This window comes from Carassius gibelio, chromosome A5, assembly GCF_023724105.1.
Source record: "Carassius gibelio isolate Cgi1373 ecotype wild population from Czech Republic chromosome A5, carGib1.2-hapl.c, whole genome shotgun sequence".
NCBI classification, from domain to species: Eukaryota; Metazoa; Chordata; class Actinopteri; order Cypriniformes; family Cyprinidae; genus Carassius; species Carassius gibelio.
In genome coordinates, this window is record NC_068375.1 from 6,780,111 (window position 1) to 6,806,791 (window position 26,681).

Sequence of the window (26,681 nt, forward strand, 5' to 3'; positions counted from 1 at the left end):
AAGGTGTGCACACTATCGGTTTATAACCCCGTGCGCTCGTGCGTCACCGTATGATTCGCGAGCGGAAACTACCGCCCTCGACCGCGCGCGCATGCTCCGTGTAACTACGCGGTTTAAGCAGACAGGAGGCTATTTTTGACTCCTAGTTTCACTTAGAATTGTTTAGAAAGTACCGAACAACTGTAACAGTACTCGGTCCGTATAAACGAGGAGGTCTGCACGCGAGCACGCGGTTTATTTCTATGCTTGCACCGCGGCACCCGTTGGGAACCAATCGTAGACATTTCCTGAGTCTCTACTTCTACGCCTACTGATATCTTCGGTCTGTAAAACCTGGAACTGTGAACAGTGCTTTTAAATGTTGTGTAACTGCCTTTGGGAATCAACTTTATAGTACTAATCATCCGTGTTGCCTTCTAAAAGTTGTTTCCGAAGAAGAAAAGAACCGGATATGAGTTTCTTATTGTAAGTATTTTAGTCGATGCAACCGTTTATTAACCTTTTCTTCCTCGCCATTATCGCGTGTTACAGATCTATCAGCAAGCAGTTGTTTATTCCCAGAAGAATGAATCATATAGAAGCACATCCAGCTAGAAATAAAGAGAATAACATCGGCTCGCGCTAATAACACTCAACTTTCAGCATTTCCGGTTTACTGTCTCTGTTCCTGTATTGAGCATGAAAACTTCAACTCGGGGTGTTTTGCATTTGACATCTTTGTATTTATGTTATTTTTTAAGTTCTTCCCCTCTGTTGATATGTCTGTGGCCGGTCGGTTTAACCAGGTTTTTCCTGTAGACTGACACACTGTGTCTTGATTGCAGTGGAAGCCGTTCATCAAAGACATTCAAGCCCAAGAAGAACATCCCAGAAGGCTCTCATCAGTACGAGCTGCTGAAGCATGCAGAGGCCACGTTAGGAAGCGGAAACCTCCGAGCTGCCGTGATGCTGCCCGAGGGAGAAGACCTCAACGAATGGATCGCTGTCAATTGTCAGTTTTCTATTGAACACTTCCAATTTACAGTTATATGTGGAAACACAATACATGCATCTCCATGCAGGCATATATCTAGATGTGCATGTTTACGTGAATGCTTCGATTAAAATTAGGTGATTTGTGCATTAACAACACATTAAGAAAGTTTTATTCCACTTATGTTCATGTATATGACATTGACCCAGAATAATGATTATGTTGACCCTCTTTGACATTCCTGAGAGACCATCCAGATAAACCAAAACATGAACTGAATTAAGTGAGGCAAGTGTTTAACACGATGTGAAGAACCTGTGAGACCTGCAGTGGTGTCAGACCAGAAGAACTGAGCGCTTGATCGTTTCAGGCTCACAACCCACAAGAATCCGCTTCAGAACCAGACCTTTTCAGCACAATCTCAGGAGCTCGATAGACACCGTTAATAATGCTCTTTATTTTAGATGCAATCGGTTATTTAAAATAATTATCAGTGTTTTGGTGTCAGTAGCTTGAGCTTTTGATGGTACATTGAAATTAGAAAAAACAAGACAAATGAATCCGTTGTTACACATTTTATCTCTAATATACACTTCACTGTGTTTGGCTGTGGGAGTATTTATGATCGTTGATGAATTCTTATGCATTTATTTCAGCTGTGGACTTTTTCAACCAGATCAACATGCTGTACGGCACGATCACAGAGTTCTGCACAGAAACCAGCTGCTCTGTCATGTCTGCAGGGCCCAGGTGAAGTAAAACAGATCTACACTGCTTTAGGATTTTCCCTTACGCTTTGTGCTGTGCTAAAAATCCTTTACCCATTTTGGTGTTTCTAGTAAAAAATGACCCGCTATTTAAAAATGTCTCATGCTATATTATCATCAGATATTGGATTCAGTGCTAACTCGATTGTCTTTCAATATGCACGATTCATTTCTCTCTTTGGAAGTGATTGAGCATCTGCCTGATTGATCTGAGCTTATGCACCTTAGTTTTCGATTGATAAATTGCAGAAATGATCCAGAAATAATGCTTTTGATGGGTGCATAAACTTAGATGAATGAATTGGACAATCAGTCAATTCCAACAACAAAACAAAACAAAGCAAAAAGAAAAAAAGAAAATCTTCTCTAGATGATTTTTGAAACTGAAAAGCCTGAAAAAGTTGTTGCATACATGTTAATATACTGTTATTATAAAAGCTGGCTATTCTGTCAGAAAACAATCCGTTTTCTCCATAAATGAACAGATATGAATATCACTGGGCAGACGGCACCAACATCAAAAAACCGGTCAAGTGTTCAGCTCCCAAGTACATTGATTACCTGATGACCTGGGTCCAGGATCAGCTGGACGATGAGACGCTCTTCCCGTCTAAGATCGGTTCGTTTGATTCTGTTTGAGATCAATTATGATGCAGGGTCTGTTATTGAAATGAATGAACTTGTTTCTCCTTCCAGGTGTTCCTTTCCCGAAGAACTTCATGTCAGTGGCGAAGACTATCCTAAAGCGTCTGTTTAGGGTTTATGCTCATATTTATCATCAACATTTTGACTCGGTCATACATCTTCAGGAGGAAGCTCATCTGAACACCTCCTTCAAGCATTTTATCTTCTTTGTACAGGTCAGTGCATTAATAACACGCATGCATGGGTCATGAGGGACGCTTTCTAAAGAGTTTAAGCAGTGCTTTTCTTGAACTGATGGCAATTTTTGATTTTTTTTTTCTAGGAGTTCAATCTGATTGATCGCAGAGAGCTGGCGCCCCTGCAGGACCTCATCGAGAAGCTAGGCAGCAAGGATAGATAGAGACTGATATGAACACCATATTGGTCAGCCTTAATGCATTTTGTCGAGAGCCTTTCTTTGTTCCTGTCTGAATGTGCTGTTTGTGCACACTGATTGTCTTTCATCATCTCAGCTCGTAGAAGTCTGGAAACTCTTGATTTTCTCTCATGTTTCTTCTGTTGTCAGTATTACACTGTAGCCTTTATTTCACCCCTTTGTGACGGATTGGGATAGAAAGCAAATATCAGAGTGTTTATGGAAGTTAAAATAAAACCAGCAGTTTTAATCAGTGCTTTTAAAATGGAATAAGATGTGTTTGGGGAAGGGATCAATGTTACTTTTACTTTATTGTTGTTGTTTTGTACAAGTTTGAAGGCAAATGTTATTTGTGATTTTTTTTTTCTTTTCTTTTTTTCTGTGTGATTGCATATTCATCAGTGAAAATTATTGTTACGAGGCGTTTGTCAGTTGTAGGTAAACCCCAAGAGCTTTATATTCAGACTTTTAAGCAGTATTTCATGCCTTATCAAAGCATCTGGTTCATTTTATTTTTCCTTTTTTATTTCTAGTCACAATAATGACTTTTCTAGCATGTACACAATCATTTTCGTAAGCATTTCGTCTTGTTAATATTTAGTTTATAGCCAATCAATGTTTTTAAGTTGATGATTTATAAAGGGAAAAGGTGGAACTTTTATTTTGAAATTTAAACATTCCTCACCCGGAAGCTCGTTTTTTTTTTTTTTTTTTTTTTTTGCTGAGATTCTTGGTGAAAATAAAATAGTATAGATATAGATAAATAATGTAAATATAATTTTTTTAAGGATACATGGGGATGAATATGAGTAAAAGCAATGCAATAAAGAGAGTCTCGATCGAAGGAAACATTGGTATGTGTGGATTTTCTCTCTATTTTTACACATTATTCATGTTTATACTGGTTATAAAATGTTAATGTGATCTTCCTCATTTAAAGATTTCTATTTCTAATAAATGCTGTTGTTTGGAGTTTCTGTTCTTCAAATAATCCTGAAAAAAAAACTCAACTTCCACATAAATATGAAGCAGCCCAACACTAATAATAATCAGAAATGATTCTTGAGCAGTAACTCATCATATTAGAATGATTTCTGAAGATCATGTGATGTATTCTAACATATATTCACATAGAAAACAGCTATTTTCAATTGTAATAACATTGCACAGTATTACTGTATTTGTGCTCAAATAATTACAGCCTTAGCAGAACAGACTTCTTTGGAAAACAGTAAAAAAAAATTAACATTTCTCCAAATTGAAAAGCAAAAAAAGTTAGCTTGGAATAGACGTATAGCGCACTTAGGTGTCTGTTCTGGAAAACCATGATAAATGGTAGTTACACACTAAACACTGCATGTTTCACTGTTAAACCCCAAAAACTTCTTACCAAAATCCTTGATTTCACTTCCTGTTCGGCTAAAAGCGATAGCATAGATCTAAATAGTGAAAATACTGAGATCTTTTTTTAATCTAGATCATTAAAACAGCTGGGAAATCACAGAAATATCGCCTTATGCACAAGATATATATTGTGAAACACGATCCAGGAGAAAACATCTCCACAGCTTGCACATCCTTTGAGATTCGATGAATGTCTGAGCGTCAAAAATGAATGAACATTGGAGTCTGTGGAATAAATATCATACCTTATTAATAGATTTCTCTTTAGGTGTGAACTGAAATAGAAATCTGAGCTGCTGATCTGACTGCCACTGACCTCTGCTGTTAATAAAGAGAATAAAAACAGAGTGATCCTCTTGAGATTTCATTCATGAAAACACTGCAAAAAGTCAAGAATGCCATTAGGTTTTAAGCTAAATGCAAACAATAAAAAAAAGGCCTGCACAAGTAAACACGTGAAACCAAGACTGATCTTGAAATCCAGGACGTCTTGATGGATTTGTTTCATCTTTTGTCTTCTCCAGTTGTTAACTGATGGACTGGAGTGTTGTGGATTATTGTGATGTTATTATCAGCTGTTTGGACTCTCATTCTGACGGCACCCATTCACTGCAGAATATCCACTGATGAGACACTGATGCAATGCTACAACACCTGTGTAATAAAAATCTAATCTTTAAATTAGTTCTGTCTTCTGTCCATGATGTTCCTGAGAGGTTCAGATCTGCAGATGTTTCATCCCCTGATCTCCACTACTCACCTGGACACAGAAAGTGGCTTGAAAAGAGACATTGCAGTATAGTTTTAAAGAATGTTTGTTATAGATACAGTTATATGAGAATATTAACCCTTTACCTGTCTGGATACAGATTTGTAATGATGACTAGCTAGTTCTTGACCTCACTCGATGTGAATTCGCTAGGAACATCAAAGAGTCCAGGGATGTTGAAAGAGTGAACTGAAAGAACAAAACAGAAAAAAAGAAAACATTTTAATGAAGATAATCTTATAAATTAGTGTCAAACTACACTGCATAAAATTGAAGGTAGCTGAGGTTCCCGTTGGACTGACTTCTGCCACAATGACCAGAATATTAACCCCTTCGTCTGCTCTTTAGTGATCGTGGTTATAGGTTTTCACAGACATCTCATATTCACTTTCAGAACTCTCCATTCAAATACTTTTTTTTTTACACATAAGAAACAAGTCGAACAAAATTTGATACTTTTTTTTAATAAATTTTAAAAACATGGTCAACCTGATTTACAAACCAGAGGCCATAGTTGCTTTTCCTTTCCCTCATAATCGCTGTATAAATGATTTCCCTCTTTCTTCTGTGCTTTCACTGAAGTGCTTGCGAACCAACTAAACAAGTGCACACTTCCTGTCATTTAGCTATTTTGTATTTCATATATATCTATCTAATGCCTTTTTTTTTTACAGTTTCACATTATTAGTAGCTAAGGCTAATAAACCAAGAACTTCTCCATGCTATTGTGCTCTAGTCCCGCAGGTGGCGCTAAACACATCCTCGTCAATACTGACGAAGAAGAAGAAGAAGATCGCGCTGAGCAGCAGCATGGAAGAAACAGGTGAGTTTCCAGAAAGACACAACACAAAACAAACAGCTGTGCTCTTCTGATCATCCTCCAGATGAGGAGAATCATTAGGGCAGATCCTTCTACTTCGATCAGTTATATGACGGGCTGCACTGTGAGCACAGATGCATTATGGGAGCCCTTCAGAGAAACTAACTGATGTTTTCTGTAAGCTACATTTCCATCAGTTCAGTTATTAACGTTAATATATCCATTTTTCTTTTAATACTTGACCGTAGTAGTTAATTATTTAGTAATAGTTTTAATAACGACATAAAATGCGTTTAAATTATTAATTAAGCTCTAGATTATGAAACATTGGTCGCACTTTACAGTAAGCTCTCATTTCTTATCATTAGTGGATGCATTCGCTGATATAAACTAACAATGAGCAATATATAATGTATTTCAGTTCAGTTTTTACAGCTTCTGTTAATCGGAGTGAATAGAAATCTACTTGTTCGTCTTATTTCACACAATGTTAAAAGATACAACTTTTGATTTTAAGGATGGGTAAATGTTGAAATTAACGTGAGCTGCTATTTGTAACTGTGTAAACGACTGTAATAAACTTACGCGAACACATTTACAGAGAGAAAGGTATTTATTTGATGGGACTTGAATGTTGTTTACCTGCAGGCTCCTGGACGAGCACTAAATCTTTCTATGTGTTGATGTTTTCTGGGCGAGCACTAAATCTGTCTGTGTGTTGATGTTTTTGCTTTCAGAGCTGGTGGGATATTTCCGAGCGCAGATCAGAGACGACCCGGACGTGGCTTCAGCGGTGGCTGCTATCCGATCGCTGCTGGAGTTCCTCAAGAGGGACCCGAGTGAGACCATCCTCGGCCTGCGAGAGAACATGACACAGGCCATCCGGAGACTGGAGGAGACGGATTCATCGGTGGCCGTGTCGTCTGGAGGAGAGCTGTTCCTGCGCTTCATCAGTCTGACCTCGCTGGAGCACCCGGTCTGTCTCTGCTCTTCAATCACTGCTATCACTCTTATCTTCTGTTCTGCTGACGTCGCTCTGTCGCTCTCTCTTTCACAGGATCTCTCGCAGTGTAAGAATCTGATGATAGAGCGAGGTGAGCTCTTCTTGAAGAAAATATCGCTGTCCAGGGGCAAAGTGGGTAAGCTGTGCCACACCTTCATCAAAGATGGAGCAGTAAGTGCAGTGCCAGAGCCATCGGGGCATGTCCTTTTGTCATTACTTTGGAAACGCTCGACTAATGTCTTCCTTCCGTCTGCAGAAAATCCTCACACACTCATCGTCCCGAGTGGTTTTAAAGGTTCTGGAGAACGCAGCAGCTGATAACAAACGTTTCACAGTATACGTCACCGAATCGCAGCCGGACTCAGCGGGGTGAGTCTTCAGTGCACTGCTCCAGTGACTCTTCCGCCCTACAAAGACAACAAGCAGTAAAACGGCTTCATAGTGTTTGGATTAAATTATTATTTTTCGCTTTGCATACCTTTAAAAAAAAACAGGCATCATTGCAGTGCTACTCAGCCGAAGCACAATACACACTCAGTTATGACGAAATGCTCATTGAGTTCTTAGACAGTAAATTAGATCCATGCATTCGTTCTTAAAGGGACAGCAGCATAATAAACCGTTGAGATTTTTTTCATCAAGAGCTATTAAACACAAAACCCTAAAATGGAATTAAATCTATGCAACCCGAAATTTGATTCGAAATCAAGAATCAATTTATAATTGAATCGAATCACAAGGTACCAAAAGATTCCCACCCTAGTTGCCTAAGCTTGCTGTGAAAATATATGTGCAGTCGTACATTGTTTAAAGGTGCTGGTCTTATAATTGGAAAATCATCAAAAAGTTGATTTATTTCTCTAATGACATTCAAAAAGTAAAACTTGTATATTATGTTCATTCATTACACATAGACTGATATATTTCAAATGTTTATTTTAATTTTGATGATTATAACTGACAACTAAAGAAAATCTCAAATTCAGTATCTCAGAAAATTAGAATATTACTTAAAATACAAAGAAAGGATTTTTAGAAATCTTGGCCAACAGAAAAGTATCAAATACTTAGTTGGGCTCCTTTTATCTGAATGACTGCAGCAATGCGGCGTGGCATGGAGTGGATCAGTCTGTAACACTGCTCAGGTGTTATGAGAGACCAGGTTACTCTGATAGTGGCCTTCAGCTCTTCTGCATTGTTGGGTCGGGCATATCGCATCTTCCTCTTCACAATACCCCATAGTTAAGGTCAGGCAAGTTTGCTGGCCAATTAAGAACAGGGATACCATGGTCCTTAAACCAGGTACTGGAAGCTTTGCCACTGTGTGCAGGTGCCAAGTCCTGTTGGAAAATTAAATCTGCATCTCCATAATTGGTCAGCAGCAGGAAGCATGAAGTGCTCTAAAACTTCCTGGTATATGACTGTGTTGATCTGTGACCTCAGAAAACACAGTGGGCCAACACCAGCAGATGACATGGCACCCAAAACCATCACTGACTGTGAAAACTTTACACTGGATCTCAAGCAACGTGGACTGTGTGCCTCTCCTCTCTTCCTCCAGACTCTGGGACCCTGATTTCCAAAGGAAATGCTAAATTTACTTTAATCAGAGAACATAACTGTGGACCACTCAGCAGCAGTCCAGTACTTTTTGAAGCGAGACGCTTCTGACACTGTCTGTTATTCAAGAGTGGCTTGACACAAGGAATGCGAAGCTGAAACCCATGTCTTGCATACGTCTGTGTGTAGTGGTTCTTGAAGCACTGACTCCAGCTGCAGTCCACTCTTTGTGAATCTCCACCACATTTTTGAATGGGTTTTGTTTCACAATCCTCTCCAGGGTGCGGTTATATCCCTATTGCTTGTACACTTTTTTTTTTTCTACCACATCTTTTCCTTCCCTTCGCCTTAGGGGTGCACCGAAATTTCGGTCGTCGAAAATTTCAGCCGAAAATGGCATTATCGGTTTCGGGCCGAAATAAAAAATCCAGCCAAAAATGTCACCCGAAAATGAATGTCAACTGCGCCCCTCCCATCCGTGCGCTAGCGCTTGGGTTTGCAACTATACTAGACCCGCGCTTTAAAGAACATTATTTCGACGAAGAGAAAAAGCAGCGAGTGCCTGAAATGAAACAAAAAGAGCTGACGTAGATTGAAACATCTGGTGAAGGAAGAGACTCGACGGGGAGCACACCGCAAACGGTGCCCGAGAAACGGTCACGTACAAGTGAGGAGGTGTTCACTCCCTCACTTTCTGAGATGTTTGACAAAATTTTACAGGAAAGCACCCCAATTCATAGCAGTGTTGAAACAAGCAGCCGCACAGCAAATAGAGATGTATCTAGCTGAACAACCCATTGCCAGAAGCAACAATCCTCTGGACTACTGGCGCGCAAACAAAGACCGCTTTCCATTGCTTGCACAGATTGCACGCAGGTATTTATCTGCCCCAAGCACCAGCACAGACAGTGAGAGACTATTCAGTGCAGCATCTCATGTTCTTAATGAGAAGAGGAACCGTCTTTCTTGTCAAAAATATTATATTATTATATAATATTAATATTAGTTATGTAACTAAGTTTTAATAAAAGTTTGATGATTATTCTATTGGTTTGTGATTTTTCATTTCAGATCCATAAAAAATTAAGCAAAACGTTTTTAAAAGAAGCCATTTTCGGCTTCAGTTTCGGTTTTCGGCCAAGTGCATCATAAATTTTCGTTTTCGGCCCAGAATTTTCATTTCGGTGCATCACTACTTCGCCTCTCTGTTAATGTGCTTGGACACAGAGCTCTGTGAACAGCCAGCCTCTTTTGCAATGATCTTTTGTGTCTTGCCCTCCTTGTGCAAGGTGTCAATGGTCATCTTTTGGACAACTGTCAAGTCAGCAGTCTTCCCCATGATTGTGTAGCCTACAGAACTAGACTGAGAGACCATTTAAAGGCCTTTGCAGGTGTTTTGAGATAATTACCTGATTAGAGTGTGACACCAGGTGTCTTCAATATTGAACCTTTTCATAATATTCTAATTTTCTGAGATACTGAATTTGGGATTTTCCTTAGTTGTCAGTTATAATCATCAAAATTAAAATTAAATAAACATTTTAAATTTATCAGTCTGTGTGTGATGAATGAACATAATATACAAGTTTCACTTTTTGAATGGAATTGGTGAAATAAATCAACTTTTTGATGATATTCTAATTATATGACCAGCACCTGTGTATAGTACTTATTTTTTTATGTTACAGTCTTTAATTAATTAATGTTTTCTTTCCCCTTTTGCCTCTCAGTAAACTTATGGCTCAAAAGTTGCGCAAACTCAACATCCCCGTCATGGTGGTGCTTGATGCTGCAGTCGGGTGAGTGTTGTGTTTCGTTACATCACTAACCCTTTTAATTGCTTTAATTCTTGTCTTACTCAAATCAGTTTTCAGATTCAGTAGATGTTCGTTCCAAAACATTATTAATCAGAAATACCAGCGATATAAATATTTGGTTACACTTTAGAAAAGGGAACACATTCACTATTACCTAAGAGTTTTTCCTTAATAAACTCCTATTAGCTGCTTATTAATAGTTAGTAAGGAGTAAGGTGGATTAAGTGTTCATGCAGAATAAGGCATTATTATGTGCTTTAGAAGTAGTATATATGTTAGTAATATGCATGCAAATAAGTAACTAGTTAATAGTGTGGATTTATCCTTAAAATGATGAAGTGTTAGCACACATTTCTGTTCTCACGATGGACGACTTTATTAAGGTGAGCTTCGACCCCAAACATTAGATATGGTATTGAAGTGATTGAAGTGCTTCTGTTGTGTGATGTTCAGGTACATCATGGAGAAGGTCGACCTGGTGATTGTGGGCGCTGAGGGCGTTGTGGAAAGTGGAGGTGTTATAAACAAGGTCTGAAACACACACACTTTTGCATTCTTGATGTTTGCCGTTGTATCTAGTTGTAATAGCCACCATATTTTCAACAGCTGAAGAATCACAGTACACGAAGACATTTGTTTTGAATTAAACGTTTTCTGAAATGTTATGTTTGAATATGCAAATGAAGCAATTAAATGTTTTAATTATGATAATATGGTATCGTTTGCACACATTTCAAGAATCCAAATCCAAAAAGAAAGTTTTAAATAATCTTAGCGAGTTTTCATAAATCAGATTTTAATTTTCACTTTCATTTTGTTGACATAATAGTGTTTTTACAGAGATATTCCTTAAATTAGAAAACACTCCTGACCGCTGGGGAAAAAAGGAAATAAAATGTTTATAAATCAGGAGAAAGATATATAAACAAACCCCTCTGCAGAAAAAAACCTTTTAGATTATAGATTGGAATAAAACTGTGAAGTGCGTTATGTTTAAGTGTCAAGTAAAAAAACGAAAAAAAAAAAAACGAAAATGGCCTTTAAAGATATGAATTGTACTTGAAATCCACAGACAACTAGATAAAGTGTAATAAAATAAACACTCAGAATTTTGTTTCCACTAGTCTGAAAAGAAGACCAACATTTTTTTAATTGACCAGTGCCTAGAAAAAACCAATGGTGTTGCTTGCAGTGTCTTGCCTTAAAACAAAATGCATTTAGCTGTTACTATAGCATTTTTTTTATAAACTAGTGAAGTTATTGCACTTGTTTCCTTGTAGATTGGTACCTATCAGATGGCCGTGTGCTCCAAGGTGCACAACAAACCATTTTATGTGGTGGCAGAAAGTTTCAAGTTTGTGCGGCTCTACCCTCTGAACCAGCAAGACGTACCCGACAGATTCAAGGTAAGCTAGTTAAAACACTTTTCCACATATTCATAATAGATGCATATGATCGCTCTTGTTTCTTGTGTTTCAGTATACAGCAGATATCCTGAAGACAGTGAAGGATCTGAACCAAGAGCACCCCATGATCGACTACACCCCTCCGTCCCTCATCACGTTACTCTTCACGGACCTCGGGGTGCTGACGCCCTCTGCTGTCAGCGACGAGCTCATCAAACTCTACCTATGATCATCGTGATGATGACCGCTCTTCATAAAGCATTTCTATCATTGCCTAAGTGTATGCACCTGAGAGATCCTGTATTTGAAGAGTATGCCACAATCCTGAAGTTAAGATTAAATTATCTGTTTAGTGGACAATCATTTTCATGAGTCTGTCTTTAGACACACAAAAAAAGCATTTAAAGAATTGCTCATATTTACAAGTCAGTAATGAATACTGACTGTTCAGAAACGTATGAATATTAATAATATAGGCAGAGACCATTTTAAGCAGGTTAGGTTCAGTTTCAGAGGTATTCTGCACTAATGCGTTTACATTTCTCAGGCATTACAAAATATAACAATACTCCTAAACTTCATTGAGTAGATTCTTTATTCAGTTAGAAATGACAAATGATCAAAATACAGCTTTTATGAGCAGCATCAACCTGCAGTCACATTTAATAAGCTTTACAACATAACTATTTAACATCTCTACAAAAACTACAGTTTCACAGTGCATTAAATATCAACACTAAACTCCTAATAATTACTCCATTAGAACAAAATATCTTCCATCAGACTTGCAGTTACTCTTAACAAATCTAAGAAGCGTACCACAGCTCAATGACTATCGGTCACAATAAGGTGTGTTAATAATACTGCTACAGCTGTGGCATTTCAGAGGCTCTCTTGAGCAGTTTGCCAACAGATGGACATAAGAGAGCCACATCTTCCAAAGCATTTTTGGAGAGCATAGCGATATCCACGTAGTTTGTGGCTATGGCAGTGTCACGGTTTTTCTGTTGCACTAAAAAGTGGTCGCCAAAAGCTGCTCCAGCAGAGAGACGCTGAAAGACATTTCTTCCTCTCTTGTCCAGGCACAGATTAACCTTGCCAATTAATATCAGGTACATTCCAGTGGCAATGTCTCCTTTTCTGTAGATAAATTCTCCTAAAAAAATAACATCAAAACGTGATCAGAGTTCTTCAGTGAAGCTGGGCTGTGAGTTTGGACAGATCTCAGATGAAAACAAATGCTCACCAACAGGGAAACAGCGGAAGAGGATTCTGGTGGAAAGTTCCCTTACGACAGGTTCTCTTAGGTGCGAGAATAAATGATGCTTCTTTAAATGCTGCATGCAGATTCTAAATCAGAAACAAATGGCTTTTTCATGTTATATGTTGTGTCGGATAATATAGAGAGTCAATAATTATTTTTACTAGAGTGAAACATTTTAATAAAACTTTGAATAGAAAAGGACAATGTTATTTAAAATGGGAAGAAATGGCTGATACGGTACCATAGATGTATTGTGCACCCCTACTACATTCATCGTAATTATTAAAACAGACACAACTAAAAACATGCTGCCCAAAAACCTAGGTAGGCTTATTTACCTTGACACAATGTCCATTTTCAAACAGCGGGGGACACCTTTGAACAAAACCTCTGCGCATGTGCCTTTAGTGCGGTTCCACTGATAACTGTAGAACTGCATCACTCGATTTTGTAATATAGATGGGACTTTCTCATGCATCATGTGTTCCTGGATAGTCTGGAACAGATAACGAGGTTATTAAGAAATAAATCGTTCTAAAAAAATCTAAAACTCTTCAAAAACAGGGGTTCTCAACTCCTATAGAGTTTGGCTCTAACCATGAAAAACACGCCTGAACAAGCTCTTCAAGGACTTCAGGATTACTAGAACGTTACTGGCAGGTGAGCTTGATCAAAGTTGGAGATAAACTTTGAAGGAAAATGTCCTTCGAGAGCTAGAGTTGAGAACATCTTCTGTACAATATCATGCACTTATTAACACTGTAGCACTGTCGCTCTCAAAGATGCAGTGTTTACAGTTACCTGCAGTTTTTCCTCGAAAGCTTCCTGCAATGTCATCTTGTTTGTTTGTGCAGCGACGAGAAGTCCCATTTTATAAATCACTTGAATTTTAGACAGAATCATTATCGTGACACATGCGATCATTTCTCCAAAGTTTGATGCCGTTATATCACCATAGCCTGTTGTTGTGTAGATCTGTAATATCAAGTAGGTAGCGTATCTATACAATTCAGTGAAGTCATGGATCTCTGCAAAGGAAAAACAAAAAATAGTGCAGGCAGACTGTAAAACTTGGGCTACAATAACAACGAAACTAAATTCACTGCAGAAACTTGAGTCAGTTTGAAGCTTTTCTCACTGTTTATGCAATAATATATGAGAGACCATGAATATACCCTAAACTAAAAGGCACGTTCTCACTTTTCACACTCAAGGCATCCAAGAACTGCTGTTTGCACACACGTTATAAAGATGTCAAAAGTGTCCTGCAGCATCTTGTGGTATAATGAATAAGAGACACTGCCGGTAATATTGGAAGGCATCACTTTACAGACAATATACTTTTGGACAAGTTATAAATCATAAAGATATGAATACTTTAGCCAATAACAAGCTAGAAAACGTAACTCAAACATGTAATATTGTAACCTAATGTTAACTAGTTGATGCATGTAATAAATTCACTGATCAGCCACAATATTAAAACCACTGACAGATAATAACGGAAATCATTTCAATGGTGCTTGTCAAGAGGTGCAATATTTAAGACTATGAGGCAGCAAGTGAACAGTCAATTCTTGAATTTCATATGATGGAATCAGGAAATTTTGCCAAAAGGGGCAAATAGTGATATTTAGATGATTGGGGCAGGGCATCCTTAAAATGGCAAATCTTGTGAGGTGTTCCCACAATGCAGTGGTTAGCTGTCAAGCTCTGATAAGGGACACCGTGGAAAGACAGGGTTGGGTCAGTGTGTTGGAGGAGGACCTAGGGACCACAGAGGTGTGTGGAGCTGCCATCTTGGAACAGGCAATAGCGGGGGAACTATGTGCGGATACCGTCACTTCTGAAACCTTGTGAGCAGACACCGCTGCCTCTGGGGAACTGTGAGTGGACACCGCTGCTTCGGGAGCTTTGTAAGCGGACATCGTCACCTCGGGGAGCTGTGAGCTGACACAGCAACTTCTGGAGTTTCTTTAGATGGTGCTACACTTATTAAAGAAGGCTGTGTGGCCAACACAAGTCAGAAACACTACAGCACTACAGGCCAGTATACTGAATTAGTTCTTATATTTTTATTTACTTTTTTGACTGTCTACTTATATTAGTCAAGGTTTTTCCATGTCGTAATGTTGTTTTATAAGCATTTTCCACATTCAAATTCAGACTGAAATGATCAAGCTTATTAAAAAGAAATGGATATTTTGAGTTCAGCATGTTTTAAACTTTGATTCCTCATGACTCAACTCCTATGTTGTCAAACTGTCCTATTTCTTTTGTTTATTCCCTACCTGTTTCTGAAATCCATGACATTATTCCTTGACTCTCAACGAATGAAACGCAGAGTACTGCTGCACAGTGGATAAAGAGGAAGGTGTGGACGAAGTACTTGATCATCCTAATCAACAGAAGACTGAAAACACACACAAAAAAAGAAAGAAAGGGTGAATGTGAGTTTTACAAATTAAAAATTACTAAAAGGTAATTTTTTAAATACATATACATTAAGCTGATGGACAAAAATCATGAAAAAAAAAACTAAAACAAACTTGTTTGTTAATGATTGTTCTTCTTTCCACATAAACAGTAAGAGTGAAATAATGCGTGGCAAGTGAGCAATCCGGACATAAATAATCATAGGCAGGAATTTTGTCGGTTCCTCTTTCATCTTGTGAAAAATGATAAGGCCATACGGAAATGAAAAGACCATATCAAAGACAAATCCCACTTTCCTCTTCATGTAGTTACGGGATGTTGATCTGTATTCTGAAATAAAGGTTCCACTGTCATCATAATAACAAATTCGAAACTTCAGGAAGATCTGAAAGAAAGGTGGAAGAATTAAGTGTCATGAGGTCTGTTTGTGTTATGATAAGGGAATAATCTTGAGTTGAATGGACAGTAAATCAATGATTATTTTTACTCACCTCAATTATTTGAAGTAACTCAACAAACATTGTGAGCATGAATAAATAATAGTCAACATCAAACACAGTGGGCTGCAGGGAGAAAGAGGAAAGAGATGAGATGAGACCCTTTTTATATTTGGTGTTTGTGCCAGTACCTGATATTTAACTTCTTCTAAAGTACTGTAATGGATTTTAATACAGACTGTTTAATTGTCTTACAGTACTGTCCTAAAGTTTGAAGAGTTTCGTATAAGGGTTTCTCTTTTAGTGTAAAGGCCTGTTCATACCAAGAACTATAACTATATTAGCATCCACACCAGCAAACGAGATTGTCTGTTTATTCCAAATGAGCGCTTGTCTGATGACGCTCTCGAGCTGGTTATAGCAGGATTGATTCTGATTGGCTGTCAGTGCTTTTATCAATCATCAGCTGAAAAAAAGCTGTGGTATGGACTCTGCTATTCTTTAATATTGAGAATGATTTTTAGCACTATACCTTTATCATTATCTTTGTTATCGGTCTGAACATGTCTTTAGTCTATAGGATTTATTTGCCTGTTTCAGCCACCACCTGAAAATTTGCAGTTAAAAGGCCAATTCACACTACCACAACAAACTCTTAACAAAACATGGCAAATGATCAATGAACTATTATACTTCATACTTAGAGTAAAAGGTTTTTTCTTATCCCTAACCTTAAAGTCGTTCTTAAGGCCGGTTCACACCAAGAACAAAACCTATAAAATATATTACACCTTTAACATATGTTATATTAACATAATTGCAGTGCATGCTTTAAAGTAGGAATGATTTTGATTTTGTCAATGTTATCATTCATCAGCTAAAAAAAATTGTTCTGAAAGTGATCTAATTGAATGAACAATGAGATTGTTCCTCTGTGTCATCATTGTTTCAGCTGCTGTGGACGTTTTTCTTTTTTTTTACTTTATGTTCATAGTTATAGTTCTGTGTGAACAAGACTTAAGAATTAGTCGTAGTCGGCCTATTAGTGATGTGCAGCTCTTTTAAAATGGACAGGAAAAACACTGACTTGAATCACTGTCCATCAGATAGTGGCACCAAAAGGTATTTGGAAACTTTTGAACACTTGTGACACATTTTTACATATATTTCATTTGCGTTACCTCTAAGAAAACTGATAAAAAGCACAAGAGATACCATACACACCATGAATGTTATGGACCAGAAAAAAATGGTGATCAGCAGACAGGATGTGTATTGATAGATCACTCGAAAATTGCTCTCAGGATCAATGGTTTTGTTGTGAATTCTTCTCATGTTGTTGAAAATCTTCGAGAAGAATTGGATAAGCACTGATGAGATGAATGTACATAGTCTAGTGCCCAAAGAACGTGAACGGAGTTCAGCTCTGTGCTCTTCCTCAGCCATGTTTTCTCTATAAAGTTTTACAGCTGTAAGAGATAGAAACGTCATTTTACACATGTTCATCAGATTAAAATGCAGTCAAGAGAAAGGTGGCAGATGGATAAGAATTGCAGGTGTGTGAAGAACAACACACTATACAGTTTTTGGCCATGATTTTGCCACCTGAGACAAATTTACAGAAACCGCATACAGCCGCATATACAATAGACAGTTTGTCACATGCCTGTTTATCCTTTAAATATATATATATATTTTCCCCCTACTGGAATGTCACAGCATACTCAATTAAATTAAGTATATTTTTTCCCACTAAAATTTGTGAGTCAAGTCTGCAAGCAACACTCACTCGGCACCAAAATGTAATCATGGTCAAGTGGACACAATGCAACAGACAAAACTTAACACAGATACAAGCATGTTATATTGTCTATTAAGTGATGTTTCTGCTCCTTTTGCTTCTGGCTCTGGATGAACTGTTATAGTACATTGACTCAAGTGCCCATCTCCTAGAGATTTGTTTTATACACTGCCAGATTATTAGAGATTCTATGATAAACTGCCAAATGGGAAAGAGTGGTAACCAGCGTGTCATTTTTCCAGAGTTTACTCTACATAAAAGCAATATTTAGCCTAAAAAATATTTTTGAGCAAAGCATAAATAAAGAAAACTGTTATTAATTGATTTAATAATTCATTACAGAAATTTCTATGACTTTTCCAATCCTTCAGGTTTCGCAAAACAAATTTACTTTTCAAGTTAATCAAGATTATGATGCATTATATTAGATTCTTTGTTAACTTAATAAACAGTTTCTTTCTTATTTCACATCTAAGAGTTTTACTGTTGGTAGAAGTTATCTAAACCAGTTGGTATGATGAAAGACGAATACTGTGCTATTTAATGTGAGTAGTAAAGACATTTCTGGTAGACTGAATGTTATGTTATATATTGTTTGCCTGATCTTACATAAATTAAATGCATCAGTTCAACATCAAACAACTTACATCCAGTCCGAAGGAAAGTATCTCCTGCAGAGCCAGGTTTTTTAAATGTGTTTATCTGAAGATCTCCTTTGTGTAACTGGTATTTCATCTCATCAGCTGCACTTAGCATTTGCTTGAAAATGCTAGGGTAATACATCAGTGCGTCATCAAGGCTTTTCTTGGATAACACATACAATTCACAGTTTGTTGCAGCTCTGACAAAAAAACGGAAAAAACACATACAGGAAAAAACACGTACAGCATATGTTATTATGCATTATGAACTGCCTTGAACTGTCATTTTGCATTATTGACACACTGTTTTCCTATTGAATGTTGTTCAGTTGCTTTGACGCAATGTATTTAGTTTAAAGCGTTATATAAATAAAGGTGACTTGACATAAATAAATAAATAAATATTTCATGATACTTATAGTTTATGTTCATTGTTGGTTTAGCATCCTTAAGGCTAGCGTTTCATTAGCTGATTTTAATATAATAATACCTTTTATTTTATAAAGTGCCTTTAAAGCAGCTGGACACAAAATAAGCGGTACATTGCATGATAAATAAAATAATAAAATGAACATCAACAAGCAAATGTAAGGCATATATGCAGGTCATCGATTCATCGGTTAAATTCAGGCATATAACATGAAACCTTTTTACACTAAATGCTTGGCGCCAGACTGGCTGGACTTAAATGATGTACGATACCCGTGCGAGCCTCAAAGGAGACACGAAACCCCCAACATTCCACACACACAAAAAGAAACCTTTCTTGAAGTTCCTTACCTTCGTCATTTTATTAATAATATGTATTTTGGAATATGTTTGTGCGTATAATGGTTAATCCTTGTTATGCGAGGATTATAATTTTACTATCTTATAAATTGGAAATGTTTCTCCTCATTTTAAGGTTCTCAAATAGTCTTGTTTCTGTAACCCCACTCCTGACCAGGTCGTAAAACCTTATGATCCCACTGGGAAACAGGACAGGAAAGCTAACTCTTACAAAAGAAAGGTAAAATGTACTCAAATGTAGTCTAAATGTATATAGTATTGTTTTTCGGTGCATTAGATGTTTCCCATATAAATTGGGACTACCTGCAGTTTTATCATGTGTTAATCAAATCGTTAAATGTGTGTAATTCTGCATTTGAATGTAACTTCGTGTTTCTATCAGTTATATATGAACTGTTTGGTGTTTTTGGAATTGTCATGTTGTGACCCAACTATCCACCAGTATAAAAGGTGTGTAAAAATTTATTAATCTTGAATTACGAACTTGCTAGAATATCACTGCTGAGATCTGACAAGCCTAAGTTATTAGGGTGGGTGTTTCCACAGAGACAAAGGAACTTTTTCCCGCTTCAGATCGCGGACGTTCATTGGTGGTTCACGCGAAAAGAGGCGTGAACCATTTCAAGCCATAAGAGGCCCCCCCGGAAGGTCCAGCTCTCTCTCTTACGTTCTCTTCCCTCTGCTAACCTCCCGCTTGTCCCTCTGCGCAGCCTTGGGCCGCGCTCCTATCGCCGTCCCCCTCAGCACAGGGGCTGAGAGGACAGCCATTCTCATGGCTCCTTCGGAAGCTTTCGTTTTCGTTGTTTTCTTTTCTTTACTAAGTTTATTCGCCTATTCGCCTCTCCACGCGAGGAAGATAAATTCTGAAACACTGCCTTGTTAAACCTTTCAAATACCGCGCGATTCCGCAGCAACCCGGAAGATGAACGAACACTCCTTGGCACAAAGGACCACGCTGCTCCAGCTCACACCAAGCTCCAGCGCAGCTCACACGCGCGTCGCCGGTCTGGCGTCACACAGAGAGACTCTGCAAGTATCATTTTCTATGGAGATTTAAATGCTGCTTAAAGTGTTTCTATGATTTGAGTCGTTGTTGGCTTCCAAAAGTTCACTGTCTGTGAGTTTGCATGACTGAGCTCATTCTGTGACCATGCTCTATCTCACCTCTCTTTCATCACTTATCTCTCATTCATTCTCTCTCTCTCTCTCTCTCTCTCTCTCTCTTTCTCTCCCTTATTTGGATTCCGTTATGTCTTGTACAAAGTTTACTGTCTGTATTGTCGTACGCATATTTAATCTGTGTGATTTGTAGTTTGATGTATTATTAGTTCAATTATTAAAAACCCATACATTCATGATTGCCTCCAAACCGCTCACATTACGAGTCAATGAAGTGTCTGATTTTTAGCTACAAGCTTTACTTTGAGACTAAATTTATCATAATGATAGGATAATGTTTTCATGGCCAGAGAATATTTTTCCTTGAATTATAAGAAGTGATAACTTTATTGAAAATTGATAAGTTAATCTTACGGCCGTTTGCTGGACAAACCACTGTTTGATTTGCAGTAATTTACAGTAAGAGATATCACAATAATTGATATGAAGAATGGAATATTGACATATTAATGAGTAAATTACCGTGCCCTGTAATGAGTTCTTGATAAATGCAATTGAGCTATTTTTCATAATCAATAATATTAATGTAACTGTCATATGAGATATATATTAATCACATTCCTGATTAATTATTCAATTTCCCTATATATCATTTGAGTTAATTATTATGTACAACCCAGTGCGGCTACACAAATACCAACTTGGGAAAAAAATATCTACAGTTGTGCTTTACAAATGTCACAGATCTGAGCTACCCTAAAGCCTGTGTTTTACTTTCTGTGTGCGTGAGGGTCTGTGTGATGTAAAAATCATCATCGTAGGGTTTATGCGAGGCTTTTTGCGAACATCCAAGTGAACCCCCCCCCCCACCACCTTTTTTAATAACGTAGGCTACAAAAGCACCAACTGTGTATGCATTCAAGCCAACCACTAAAAATATAATTACAGTACTTATGTATTTTTGGGGATTATCTGTACTTTACTTGAGTTTTTATATTTCAGGCAACTTTTACTTTGACCTTTTACTCTACATTTCCTAATTAAAATGTGTACTTTTACTCCAAGACATTTCCCTTAAGTATATTCGTTACTTACTAGAAAATATTCAGAAGAACAGACTGCAGGAAAGCAGGTTTGATGAATCAGTGGTCTAGCATTTGCAAGTAAGACTCATAAAAACACCTTTGCTCATGTGCAAACAACCGCAGATGATTTCATTTCTACTCAAGTCGAGTCAGGAGGGTGCGATAAACATAGTCTGCGTTAATACAGTAAGTGTTGTTGGAATGATGTGCAATCTGATGATACCAAGTGATGTTATCAAAATTCCAGGCATTCTAAATTGTAGACAGCAAAAATTATTCTGTATGCTTTTTTAAATTTATATAATTTAATTTAAGGCCTAGTTAACTTAATCTATATCACAAATAGATTAAGACACGTTCAGTAAGACACACACGTTCAGTAAAGCAATAAGTGACTTACATTTTAGTTGCTAAATTTTTCCGACAAAAGTAGTGTTTTGCATCTCTGAACAATGGACGGTGTTATTGAATGAATCAGATTTTTTGAATGAATCGGTTGAATAAATGATTCAGTGATTCACTCATTAACACAGTCAAGTGCTTTGTTTCTGAATAAATCAGTCATTTGAATGAATCGGTTGAATCTCAATGACTCACTCATTAACATTCACTTACTGTCACCTACTGGCGGTTTTAATTTCACATTTAGACTATTTTTGTTTTCATGTTTTAAATTATTTCAAGTATCAGTATTCAACATTTTATGCTAAAAACAAAACATTAAGGCTATTTATGCATATGTAACTGCATGTTAAATTCATCCATGTCCTTGCTGAAATACATTAAACTGTAGGCTAAATGCTATTTCAGATGCATATTCCAGAAATGTTTTCTTATGTTGGAATGAAAGACACTAAGTACCGGATGAAGTGCTTCTTATTCTTACCCAATAATACAAAAGGGAAGGAATAGTTAAAACTAAACACAATCTTGCTAATCAAGCTGTGTGTATGTACATTGTTATATACAGGTGCTTCTCAATAAATTTGAATGTCGAGGAAAAGTTCATTTCAGTAATTAAACTCAAATTGTCAAACTCATATAGTATTAATTAAATTCAATGCACACAGACTGAAGTAGTTTAAGTCTTTGGTTCTTTTAATTGTGATGATTTTGGCTCACATTTAACAAAAACCCACCAATTCACAAAATCTCAACAAATTAGAATATGATGACATGCCAATCAGCTCATCAACTCAAAACACCTGCAAAGGTTTCCTGAGCTTTCAAAATGGTCTCTGACAATCATTGACACCTTTCACAAGGAGTATAAGTCACAAAAATGAATTGCCAATAAGCTGGCTGTTTACAGAGTGCTGTATCCAAGCATATTAACAGAAAGTTGAGTGGAACGAAAAAAAAGTGAGGAAACAAAACAAAAAGCAAAACCAACCGAGAGAACCACAGCCTTATGAGGACTGTCAAGCAAACTGGATTCTAGAATTCTAGAAAACTTCACAAGTAATGGACTGAGGCTGGGGTCAAAGCATCAAGAGCCACCACACTCAGACCAGACCTGAACGCCAGAGAGAATCTATGGGCTACTGTCAAGAAGAAAATGATAATGATGAAATTATTATTGAAAATGATGACACAAAATTATCACCTTCATGCCACACAGAATTGAGGCAGTAATTAAAGCAAAAGGAGCCCCTACCAAGTATTGAGTACATGAACAGTTAATGAACATACACCCAGAAGGCCAACAATCAACTAAATTATTATTTTTTATTGGTTTTAATTCGTATTCTAATTTGGTGAGATTCCAAATAAGGGAGGTTTTTGTTAAACATGAGCCAAATTAAAAGTACCAAAGGCTTAGACTACTTCAGTCTGTGTGCACTGAATTTATTTAATACACGTGTTTCACAATTTGAGTTGAATTACTGAAATAAATTAACTTTTCCCCGACTTTCTAATTTATTGAGAAGCACCTGTATTCTCTTGCAGTTGTTGATGGACCCCTGTGGCTTTTCGAGTGACTTATTCTTAAATTGTTAAACCATTGTCCTGCTTACATCATATAAAACTTTTTCTCTCAGGAAATGCAAAGGCATGTAAAAAAAAAAAAAAAAAAAAAAAAAAAAAAAAATACTAATAAAGAAATACTAACCTTACTGTGGCAGCTCTTGGCTCTCCCAACAGCAAACTTTTCTCACCAAAATACTGTCCAGCTTTTAGTTTGAAAAGAACTGCCGTATTATCCTTTGATAAAACCTCCACTTCTCCCTTGTGGATAAAATACATCTAGGAAAAAAAAAGAGTAATTTTGAAATATAATCATAGTCTGAAGCCCCTAAAGAGAAGTCAAAACATGACTTCTATAGCTCTGACTGATTCTAAATTGTATAACTGCATGGGTGGAGCAAGATCATAATGTAAGTGTCTGTGTAATTCACTACCTGAACATAAACATTAAAATGCTGTTACCCTTTTAGGCTTAAAAAGGGACATACAAAATTTCAAATATAAATTGAAAGTTTTCTGATGCACAATATCTTTCCAATGTTCTTGTAATAATAACCTCTGATCCATAGTCATTTTTCTTATATATGAAATCATTGGCTCTGAACAGGGATTGGGAAATTCTTCTGGCTAATAAGCGAATGAAGCATCCATCGGTTTTTAACTCCTGCAGACACTCCTTTGTTAACATCGTCTCAAACAATGGTCCCTGCAAACAATGCCATGTAAGACATTAACATATTCAGCAATTTCAACATGCATTTAAATCCATAAAATAAAATTAAAATAGCAGCATGTGACTTTTGTCTACTGTGCAAGATCAAGCAAATGAAGTTGTCATTCATGTTATTACACTGAGTTTCCCTGCTTTGGTGATTGCCACAGGAGACAAAGGATGTGTCTCAGACTCTAGTGATTTCTTGATCTGGATATTAAGACCAAACACCTAGGAAAAGAGATGACAAATTGACTTAATTAAGGTGCCATTCTACAGTCATGTTTACAATAGTAATAGTAAAGAGTATTTTTTACCTTTCCTATGAAATCAGCATAAAGAACTGTTGATATATCACCAACTAGTGAAGATGGCAAATACTCATTCAGTTTATCCTGGTCAAATCCTTTTGTGAGTTTCCATCGGAATACATAAAATCTTACTACACTGTCATATAAAGCCCCAGATATTTTGTGGCTCTAAAAAAAGAAAGATAAGAAAATAGCAAATAGTTTCATAAACTGAACACAAATTTGTGATCGCCTCAGTCCCTTTTAAATTTCATATGAAAATGTTGGAAGACTTCGATCGGCTCCTCATCTTTCAGCACATTCTTTTTCAAACCACAGATGAGAAACGGAACATGAGTGTGTTTATCGATAGATTGTTAAAATTAGATTATAATATTTTTTGTCATAAATCCACTTTACAAAATATCATGGGGGAGCAATAATCGGTTCTCCATCTACTTCAGCTAAAGTTTTCACTGTGTTCACCCCTCATAACACCACAACTGTTTACTCCAGTGAAAATGAAGCACATATGAACACATACTTTATAAACGGATGATGATGCCATTTTCATTTGAAAATTTAGCTTTCAATATAATACATATTCCAGTTAGGGATGTGCAACAGTGATCGAGTACTCGACCGTGTCAGCGATGAGAACACAAACTGTGCAACGCCAAGCTATCAGAAAAAATCTACAAGTGCAATATGCTAGTATCTAACATTTGTATATTAAATGTCTGGCGATAACAGAGCGGCAACTCAGACGAGCATTGCATCATTTGCCATAAGACCTAAATGCAACGCAGGCAGAACCGAGATGACACAGCTAATCGCTGAAACGGTGGTGAAAGATTTGCTTCCCATTAGTTTCGTCGATGGAGAAGGATTTAAAGTTTTCCTTTACTGTCGTGGAAGGTAAATGAGAATCAGTTTACAAAGCTAAGCATACTTGTCCAGTGGTACCTGGCTGAAACATCTGTTCCAGCAGAGCTAATTGTTTTCTACCGCCGGCCTAGTTGTGCAGACTCCGCACTCGGATCTCACCTGAGCACGTAGACTGACTCATCTTTTTGAAATTATTATTTTTTTGATGTCTGTTTGAATGTTTTAAGTTTCACTGCTCGTGATGAATTTGATATATATTTTTTTTCATTAATATTATTATTTTAGTTTTGAGCTTTAGCAACCATAGTTAAAATATCTAGGCAATTTGGTCTCCTATGTTATACCTTATCGCAGTTGTTTGGTTATACTTTGTTGAACTTTTTAATTTATCTTTTAAAAGTTTTTATTTTTTGTTATATCAAATGCAACGCTGGATTAAAATATGCTGCTAAAGTTATACTGGAAGACAATGTTTTGTAAAAAAATTAAAAAATAAAATGCAGTCAATAAAGTATAAAAGAAAAATTATCTTTGTGTGTTCATTTTTAAATCACAGACAAATAATGATATAGTCTTTATAAAATAAAAATACATTGGATATATTTGTAGCTTAATTAGACTATAGGCTATTTCAGAAACATATCCATAGAGACAATAAAAATATATTTTTTTTTTTCATAGTTTTTATCTTAAATATATTTAAAATTGTATTCAGTTATTTAGCAATAATCATCAGTGATTTTTATGCTGTTAAATTATGCTTTTTTTATCAGAAAGTGCAAATTGAATACAAAATATTGCTGAAATATTAGAAGAAATTAAAAAAAAAATAACAGTGACACTAACGTAGTATAAGAATGTGAATGTATTGTACTTTCATGTTTTTAAAGCACAATCGGAGTTACACTTTCAGTCAAGTTCAAATCTGCATTGCCAATTTCTTTTTTCAGATGAAAGTTGTAATAGCTAGCCTACATCTGATTAATTAACATTGACATTTATTACACGCTGAAAGCACTGAGTAAAATCTGTCCTTGCCCATCTTTCAGCACGCTGTCATGAAAACACATCGGCGGGAGCTCGCGCCCTCTCTCTCTTTCTCTGTGTAATGCATAACTTGGAATCCTGTAATCCTGCAGATACAAGTTGTAATGTTACATCTGCTATGTTTCTCAGTTATCTGAATTATCATAGGATGTCGTAGAATTAGCTTCAGGTTTTCATGTCATATTTTGAACATTAATTTTCATAATCTTGAGATTTTTCAATTATATCCATTATGTCCATGCCCCTGCACAAGTACCACCCCCAATTAATAATTTTTTACACTTATCGATGCTCAAAATGAGAAATTTCCCAAAATGCCCATCCCTAATTCCAGTGCATGTGACAAAGAGGTTTGCATACTTGAGCTAAGGAAAGAGGGTTGTTCTAGAAATGCAAACAGTACAATTTTGTGTTTGTACAGTAAACAGGTTGTGTGTTTGAGATCATGAAGACCTGAATTTGGCTTATTCAGTGCTCAAATGTTTTATCTATCTATGCAATACAGTGGAATATTGCAATATATTTAGTATACAACCCCTATTAATCAGACATTTTTTATCTTATATATAGGCCTTTTTTTTATTAGATGGATTTCTTAAAGATTTTATAACACAAGGTGTTCTAA

The 26,681-nt window shown here is 36.7% G+C and overlaps 3 protein-coding genes and 1 long non-coding RNA gene across 5 annotated transcripts in view; 2 read left to right on the forward strand and 2 right to left on the reverse strand.

The window, feature by feature from the left end:
• Nucleotides 1-265: 265 nt before the first annotated feature.
• On the forward strand, nucleotides 266-3,772 carry LOC127990349 (MOB kinase activator 1A). Its single transcript, XM_052591492.1, has 6 exons — nucleotides 266-465; nucleotides 825-991; nucleotides 1,630-1,723; nucleotides 2,226-2,359; nucleotides 2,437-2,600; nucleotides 2,708-3,772. Exons 1-6 carry the CDS (start codon nucleotides 452-454, stop codon nucleotides 2,783-2,785), a joined length of 651 nt encoding a protein of 216 aa, XP_052447452.1. The 5' UTR covers nucleotides 266-451; the 3' UTR covers nucleotides 2,786-3,772.
• Nucleotides 3,543-5,661, reverse strand: LOC127990435 (uncharacterized). The gene is made up of 3 exons (XR_008163538.1): nucleotides 5,463-5,661; nucleotides 5,060-5,162; nucleotides 3,543-4,964 (listed from the first exon to the last, which is right to left on the reverse strand). It is a non-coding gene; the product is annotated as an uncharacterized LOC127990435 (long non-coding RNA).
• On the forward strand, nucleotides 5,657-11,942 carry LOC127990291 (translation initiation factor eIF-2B subunit alpha). Of its 2 annotated transcripts, none has more exons than XM_052591488.1 (8): nucleotides 5,657-5,796; nucleotides 6,531-6,769; nucleotides 6,851-6,967; nucleotides 7,053-7,165; nucleotides 10,087-10,155; nucleotides 10,627-10,702; nucleotides 11,454-11,579; nucleotides 11,653-11,942. In XM_052591488.1, the coding sequence occupies exons 1-8, from the start codon at nucleotides 5,784-5,786 to the stop codon at nucleotides 11,806-11,808; spliced, it is 909 nt and encodes a 302-aa protein (XP_052447448.1). In that variant the 5' UTR covers nucleotides 5,657-5,783; the 3' UTR covers nucleotides 11,809-11,942. The 2 variants fall into 2 exon arrangements, with proteins under 2 accessions (XP_052447448.1, XP_052447449.1); XM_052591489.1 differs by lacking the exon at nucleotides 5,657-5,796 and adding an exon at nucleotides 5,820-5,970.
• Nucleotides 11,943-12,224: 282 nt separating this feature from the next.
• The window catches only part of LOC127988221 (uncharacterized), a 55,869-nt gene continuing 41,412 nt past the window's right edge, over nucleotides 12,225-26,681 (reverse strand). Inside the window, exons 30-42 of the mRNA XM_052590853.1 lie at nucleotides 24,149-24,310; nucleotides 23,970-24,062; nucleotides 23,676-23,825; nucleotides 23,265-23,398; nucleotides 18,165-18,358; nucleotides 16,941-17,185; nucleotides 15,771-15,842; nucleotides 15,393-15,664; nucleotides 15,135-15,256; nucleotides 13,645-13,871; nucleotides 13,182-13,339; nucleotides 12,826-12,929; nucleotides 12,225-12,735 (exon numbers count right to left, since the gene is read on the reverse strand). Coding sequence (XP_052446813.1) covers nucleotides 12,446-12,735; nucleotides 12,826-12,929; nucleotides 13,182-13,339; nucleotides 13,645-13,871; nucleotides 15,135-15,256; nucleotides 15,393-15,664; nucleotides 15,771-15,842; nucleotides 16,941-17,185; nucleotides 18,165-18,358; nucleotides 23,265-23,398; nucleotides 23,676-23,825; nucleotides 23,970-24,062; nucleotides 24,149-24,310 — 2,223 coding nt within the window. The 3' untranslated portion in view covers nucleotides 12,225-12,445. The remainder of the gene's footprint in view (nucleotides 12,736-12,825; nucleotides 12,930-13,181; nucleotides 13,340-13,644; nucleotides 13,872-15,134; nucleotides 15,257-15,392; nucleotides 15,665-15,770; nucleotides 15,843-16,940; nucleotides 17,186-18,164; nucleotides 18,359-23,264; nucleotides 23,399-23,675; nucleotides 23,826-23,969; nucleotides 24,063-24,148; nucleotides 24,311-26,681) is intronic.

Coding starts and splice junctions, on each gene's coding strand:
- LOC127990349 (XM_052591492.1), top strand. Junction 992..1,629: donor CGAATGGATCGCTGTCAATT/GTCAGTTTTCTA, acceptor CATTTATTTCAG/CTGTGGACTTTTTCAACCAG. Junction 2,601..2,707: donor ATTTTATCTTCTTTGTACAG/GTCAGTGCATTA, acceptor TTTTTTTTCTAG/GAGTTCAATCTGATTGATCG.
- LOC127990291 (XM_052591488.1), top strand. Junction 6,770..6,850: donor TGACCTCGCTGGAGCACCCG/GTCTGTCTCTGC, acceptor TCTCTTTCACAG/GATCTCTCGCAGTGTAAGAA. Junction 10,703..11,453: donor GTGGAGGTGTTATAAACAAG/GTCTGAAACACA, acceptor GTTTCCTTGTAG/ATTGGTACCTATCAGATGGC.